The following is a 7,208-nucleotide window of genomic DNA, read 5'->3' as shown; positions in this document are numbered from 1 at the left end:
TTTTTTTGGGGGAAGAGGTAAGTTAGTTCATTTAAGAAAAGCCCCTCGCCCCAACAGATAGAATAAAAGCAGTGATAATAATGATAATAATAGACTATTTTATGGCTCACAACACAAATATATTTCAAACTGTCTTGGGCAGATACCTTTGGGAAGAGGAGGGAGGGAAAGGAAGGCTAATCTCAGAGACTTTGGATCTAAACGACTTTTGAAAGAACAATTTAAAAAAAGTGATCTCCAGAAAATTGAAATCGGAGAGTCTCAAGATGGAAGTCAAATCGGTACAGGAAATTTCATTTTAGATAGTTGAATATTTATTTAATCATTTTATTCCAACTTTCCTTTCCACCAACACTGGTGTCGGCATTATTAGTATACTAGGCACAGTATGATATTACCTAGTGTATGTTAACATCACTAAAAAACATGAATTAACTGCTGTTTTTATTTCCCACTTGGCCCCGGCCCTCCGAAGATTAAGTTGGCTGATCCCATCGCGGTTTTCCACCAGTACACAAAACTTTTGTAGTATCGGTATTTGCCGTTGGTGATTAGCTGGGGGAAATCGTTCCCTGAGAGAGCTTGGAGTCCACATCTAGTATTCAATACGTCTATGTCCTTTTCCAAGACTTCGTAGTTTAGCTCGGAAACGCCCGTAGCCTGTTAGGACTACGTAATCCTCTGCTGATGGCTTTCAGTAGGCCAAGGCCAAGGCTAGTAATATGGAGCTTAGAATTTCATTAACCTCGCTATTTAGGAGCATCGATAACTTTTTAATGAATCGATAGATTTTAAATGAATTTAAATGTTTGCATTTCACTTATAGTATGTACACATTAATGCTTTTATTATTTTTTTTTAGACATTAAATATAATATATTTGAACCAGGCGTTACAACCTAAGTATGTTCTTTATTGATAGATAACCTTCGTCCCCATAGTCCTTATGAGACTATTGAAATTATATATAGTCAAAAATCAGAGTTGTTACAAAAATAAGAAGACTGAATGAATATAAAAAGAACCAGTCTTCTCTTAAAATTGAGAAAAATTGTATAAAATGATCTATTGAATGAATTCAAATCAAAAATACCTACAAATGCTTGGTAAACAAAGAAAGTAACAAACATCGGTGTCCACACGCTTGTTTGTTCCAGAGAAGCGAATATGATGGAGGTTGGACTTGTATCGGTTACAATTCATTTAATCTATTTTTATTATAAAAAAAAAAAAAAACTATATAAAGATAGTCCGGGTAAAAGGAAGTGTAAGTACTGGCAAAGAAGGTACTATCACACCGATCCATAGAAATTTAAAATATAGAATCTTGATATATAATTGTTCATAAAATGTATTCCGAAGATGGAAAAATTTATTAATTAATCAAATCAGAGAGAGGACCAATATGTTAGCAGTACTAAAACGATACTAATAACAGGAGGCTACGCACATGGAAACACCGACTTTTTTTAGTGAAACTAGGTCAAAAAACATTAAAGATGTGACGTGTGAGGGTTCTTCCTCTAGGAACCAAGAAACTATATTTTGCATAACTTTAGAAATTTTGTATATAATCTTATGCCACCTTCGCTCTGCATGTATTCAATGATTACAATATATCAATCGATTTATTTTTTTTCATATATAATAAGAACAAAAGATTATTGATTGATTAAGTGAGTTTAAGTATATGAAGAATTACAAAAACCAAAAGTCGCTTCCTGTAAAGTAGACCAAAAGAAAATTGGTTTAGGAAAATCAAGTCAAAAAAGGCAATCCTTCCTCACCAGACCCGCCCCACTAAGACCCTAGGGAGCGAAGGACTTTTATCAGTTTTGAAAAAATTGCTTAAAATGAGAAGAGGAAACATTTATGGAAGATAGTTTAAATCGGGCAATATTTAAAAAGTGCCTGAAATTGGAAAACGACGGGGTTTTTTGAAAAGTAGGGTCTATTCAGTTTTCAGAGAGTTAGAAATAATAACAGTCTGCGCATGCGCTAACGAGCGTTTGTACTTGTGTTACTTTGTGTCCCATAATAGACTTATTTATAACAGTGATCTAGATGAAATGTCAACGTGAAAAACAGTGTCAGGATAAAATCAAGTGATACTGCTCACATTAAGACATAAATATACTTGAGTAATCACTTATTTATAAACTTCTCAGGGCACATTGAGTGATTACGTTGCTTAAGACTGCAGGTCACCATAGACTCTTATAGCCTTTAGTCAGTGCCTTTGGTCACCGCTCCTCCGTACTTCATTACATAAATTAACATTTTATTTGCTTTCAACTATTATTATTATTTTTTCTCTCTTTATACTCATCAGTTTATACCTTGACAGTAAGAAATGAGATATTTTCATATGGTGATGTCTAGTAAAAATAGCACAAAAAGATCTAGAAGCCTGGGAAAGACACCCAGAAACTTTCCAGTTAAACAAAAAGCACGCAAATCACTGAGAAATATACCACCTCTGATAAAATGGACTCCCAACCTGGCACTTCTAAACTAAGCACAGCTGAGGAATTGCCAACTGAGGTATATTGAATAGTCGTCTACTGGTAAGTCGAGTTTCAGTTATTAAAGTTACGTCAATATTTTTGACATGTAATAAGGCTGTTAGTTCGTTAACGTGGTTTCAAACACCATTAATAACAATACACCTTAGTCCATTTTCCACCTTTTCAAACCAAAGTGGACAAGACACTCATAGGCACTGCAGCAATCCACTCCTTACATAAGGATCTTATTCGAATTTAGGCTCGACCTCAACTAATCTATTTCTTCCTATCTTTAACTATTTCAATTGTTTATGCTTAGTTCAACTCTTACAACCAAAATCTCCCCAAATCTTACAAAATATTACTTTCTGGTCCTCTGTGTATAGCTGTGGGTATTGACAACCGCGCATAATTGTTTTTATTTCCCTATGGATGTTACCCTACACTTTGTTAAATGCAGAAGTATTCATTTCTAGCCTTCCATAATCATTGGAGTTGCAACATAACATTACAAGTTTTTATCCATAAACCTCCAAGCAATGTTAGAATTTTCGGCTAGCCATACTGAATAATATAGTTTTAAAGGATCATAAGTGAAAACCAATCTTGAGGAGCAAGGAAGTTCATCACCAACAACACTGGATATCTGTTGTTAGCTACGATTAATGCTGAGAGATATTATCCGCTTATAAGATATTTATATATCAAATTTAAAATGTTTTCAGGCGTTAGAAAGTGGAACTAACCCCTCTATTCAAAAGGGAAATCATATATGTTTGTATGTTATGTATGTTGGCTAAATCCTACATTGGTTTTAGTCAACCATTGAGAAGTATAAATGTACGTTATACAATGATTGCTTCAGCTATTTAGAATTGATTCTAGAACTCTCTCTGCATAATTTTACTTCCACCTCAATTAGCTATTCTACATTAAAAAAAAATAAAGATCATGACTTGAAATTATTACCAAACTGTTGAGAACCATAGTTTACACAAATGTTTTTGATGCAAATTAAAGATAAAATGAATCATTGAACATAGCTGCTGCGAATAAACTTGTTAAGGTTTAATTTAAGAAAAAGTTGTTTTGCTCTCAATGGCATATATGTAAGATTTAAACTGTGTCATGCCTTTTCATCAATTACCATTAACTTTCAGGTAAAGTTGGTAAGGATTTGGAAGAAATCATAAAGATGCAGGAAAAAAGTAAAAAGAAGACTTATGAAAAGAAAGATATATTCATGAGAGAAGGTAACAAGGCTTTTAGGGAAAGAAACTATAAAAAAGCACTGAAAAATTACAACAAGGTACACGTAAATTTAATTTGTTGAACTTGACTGTAATGAACTAGTTGAAATAGTAATCTTTAAATAACAAATGTTCAATTTAGGCCATAGATTTAGTAATGGACAGCTGTGTACTCTACACTAATAGGGCTATGACGTACCTTAAACTTGGTAAGCCACGCCAAGCCCTTGTAGACGCTACCAGTGCTTTATATTGGAACCCTGAAAACCTCAAGGCATTAATTTACAAATCACAGGCATTATATATGATGGGAGATGTAATGGAATCTGACCTCACTATCGCAAAAGCATGTGAAATCCACCCAGGAAAAGCTGGCACTATAAAGAGTAAGCAATATTATTTATCTTCATTAGAGCTTCACAACAAAATAACAATATTATTTGGCAAAGTTTTGTTTAAGTACTTATGTTTTTGTAATCGGTCCTGTGGGTATTATTGAGTCCCTGTTCCAAGTCTACTTCTAAGTTATGTCTACAGAAAATTTATGATTAAAGTTTTAATAATTTTAAAAATTACTTTAAAAACATAATTTAAAATTAAATAAATATCAACATGAAGAGAGAGAGATGGACAGGATGATTAGAAACATCCTAAAAATTAGAGCTAAAAATCCAAGAATTAAATAAATACAGAATCATTAAAAAGCTATATCTCTAAAAAAGCTAAGTCAATTTACCATGAAAATTGGTCAATGTTTTAAGGTGATCAGAGGTGCAGTCAGTAATGATAGTCACACATAAGTAAAATCTATTTTATTTGTGCCGACGACTTGGCCTTGTTGCAAAAAAAAAAACGAAATAAGTATAAAAGAATGAGAAAAAAATATAGATAAGTATATATCAAACATTTTTTTTTTTTTACTTTCACCTACCAATATATGAAATATATTGTGAGGAGAAGTATTTTAATCGTGTGAATTTTCAAATTCGTTTTGGACAGAAATATACGTCTGGAGTTCCCCTGAGTACAAATGACCTAGTCTTGCGAAATGGTCTACTGTGTAATGTTTCTATATGTATGTCTGCAAATGTGTGAATGTGGTCAGCCGAGCTGAAAAACCAAAAGTCGAAGGAAATTGAAATTACATACTAAGGACAGGTAAGCCTCCGATATGAGGGCAACTTTTTCGTTAACATTGACTAACAAAAATGCATTTTGTGGAATCGATTTTTGCATATTTTTTTCGATTTTCTTAAAAAAGGCTTAAGCCATTTCGATTTAACTCGGTTTATCAATATAAAATTATACAAATCGCTGAAATAATTTGACGTGACTTAAATGCGGATTTTTAAAAAATCATTCTCTAAAGTACTTTTAATTTTGTTTATTTGAAAAAATTAACCATCTCACATTCTTACGAATCATTAAAAATGGATAGATAACAACCATCAAACAATTTGACAATGAAGTTAAGAAAATAAGAGGAAAACAATTTTTTTTTTCTGGTTGATAACACATTTACGAGAATAAGAATATCGACATATACATATTATATATCGTCGGAAAGCCCGAAGATTTTAAAAAAATTAATATTTAGCAAAGAAAATCATAGAATGTAAAGAGAATGATGAGCAAAGCATAAATAAAAGATCTGTTAAAAAACTGGCGGGTGTGTGTGCTAATGGAAAAGAGATTTTACTTTTCTGCGGCCTGGTAACGTTTTCTTGTCACCATAGTTATTAAATAAATAACTTTTAATTTCAGACAGAATTCATACCTGTTTTGACAGAAGTCTAAGTCAGAATGAACTGTTTGTATTGTAAGTAGTGGGAATTGGCAGTAAATTGCGTTACATTTGAAAATAATTTTAAAGTAAACAGTGTAAAAAATAAAGAAAATATTAAAATTAAGTAAACAATAAATGATAATATACATAACAAATGGGGAAGGAATATTTAACAAAAAAGAAAAAATATATATAAATGTACACGAATAGAAAACACAGAAGAAATAAAGTTAAAAGAATGGGATACCAATAAATATAAATGATAAAGAAAGACAATATACCAAATGAATAGGAGTACAGAGGTGTGTAAATTATATAATAGAAAAATTAATAATCAAGTAATTAATGTAAATATAATTACGCTGGTAACATATGAATAAATTAAAAATAAGAAACATAAATAGAAAAGAAAAAGAAAGGATAGTAACTACAAAGTATAATTAAATTAAGTATGGGGTGAGAATTTATTAAATAAAACCAGAATAAAAGACATGACAAGAAAGTGGGTTCTGAAATGCAGAACGTAGATAAAAGAATAACTATGTGGGTTTTATAATGTTTAAGATGTCAAGGTTATATCAGGGATAGACAGTCCTTATCGACTTTACTATTGACGGAGTACTCTGTTAAATTTGAGTGAATGGACTCCAAAATGAGAGGTTTTTTATGGGCGCAGTAGCGAGTATTGAAGTATTTTCGAAATTAAAACCATGATTAAAATTTAAAGTGTGTTCTGACAATTTAGAGGCAAATGGGTTACAGAAATTGATAAAAGTCTTGTGCTGTGAAATGGGGTTCTTAAGTTGATTATTGCGTCTCGATAAATAAATTCTAAATCGGTAATTAGAGAAAGTATAAAGTGAGAAACATTTAAAGGAGGTGTAGAGAAATTCGAGCCTAAACTTAATAAAATATTGACAACGTTGGCGGAGATGGTGGTGGAACGTATGTAATGGACCCATTTTTCACTACCTTTAGGGTAGATTTTATTATTTAAAGAAGTTTGATAAATATTAACAAATTTGGAAATTAGGAAACGTTTTTTATTTAATTTGATAGATGAACAGATTTTTTGGAAACTGTTATTGAGGAGGACCATGTTATTTTCGCCAATCACGGAAGCGAGTGAATGTGAAAGATTAGAAATTTTATGTTTAAGGGATTCAATTTGTTAAATGATTTCTCTAATATTAAGATTTAAAAGCGATTTAAAAAAAAAAAATAGTAAAGAATGGCAATATTTCGAACGAAGGGAAGAGGAGAACGAAAAATGGTTAACGAATTATCTATGGATTTTGCATTTCGGAAGGAAAAGGCGTTGTTGGGTTTTATCTTGTGTAGATTGCACAGGGTGTTAAAATTGGATTTATGAAGAGGGAATTTTAATTTTAATTGAGAAAAAAAATTGTTAAGATCTGTAAGGCAGCGTAAAATAGTAGAATTGGTGAGATCATGGCAGTGGGGATGAATAAGAAGATCAGAAGAAGCTAAAGATGACGAAGTTTGAAGAGATGGTGAAGTCTGAGAAGATGAAATAGCAGTTATGGCACATGGAGAGTTAAAGTTCCGGTGACGTAACAACACGGTGGCTTAAAAGGCGAGCACTGCGGAGATTGTTGTTACTAGTGTTGTATCTTTTTTTTTTTTTTTTTTCCGAACCCTCTA

The 7,208-nt window shown here is 31.9% G+C and overlaps 1 protein-coding gene across 2 annotated transcripts in view; it reads left to right on the top strand.

Moving 5' to 3' along the window:
* LOC106686052 (tetratricopeptide repeat protein 12) overlaps positions 1-7,208 on the top strand; it is an 18,221-nt gene that overhangs the window by 2,212 nt on the left and 8,801 nt on the right. For both annotated transcript variants that reach the window (XM_014429158.2, XM_014429159.2), the window contains exons 2-3: positions 3,668-3,816; positions 3,900-4,143. In XM_014429158.2, coding sequence (XP_014284644.1) covers positions 3,668-3,816; positions 3,900-4,143 — 393 coding nt within the window. The remainder of the gene's footprint in view (positions 1-3,667; positions 3,817-3,899; positions 4,144-7,208) is intronic.

This window comes from Halyomorpha halys, unplaced genomic scaffold (genome assembly GCF_000696795.3).
Source record: "Halyomorpha halys isolate HHAL.00 unplaced genomic scaffold, Hhal_1.1 Scaffold769.1, whole genome shotgun sequence".
Classification (NCBI taxonomy): Eukaryota; Metazoa; Arthropoda; class Insecta; order Hemiptera; family Pentatomidae; genus Halyomorpha; species Halyomorpha halys.
The sequence above is the reverse complement of the archived record's forward strand: the minus strand, read 5'-3'. Positions and strand labels throughout refer to the sequence as shown.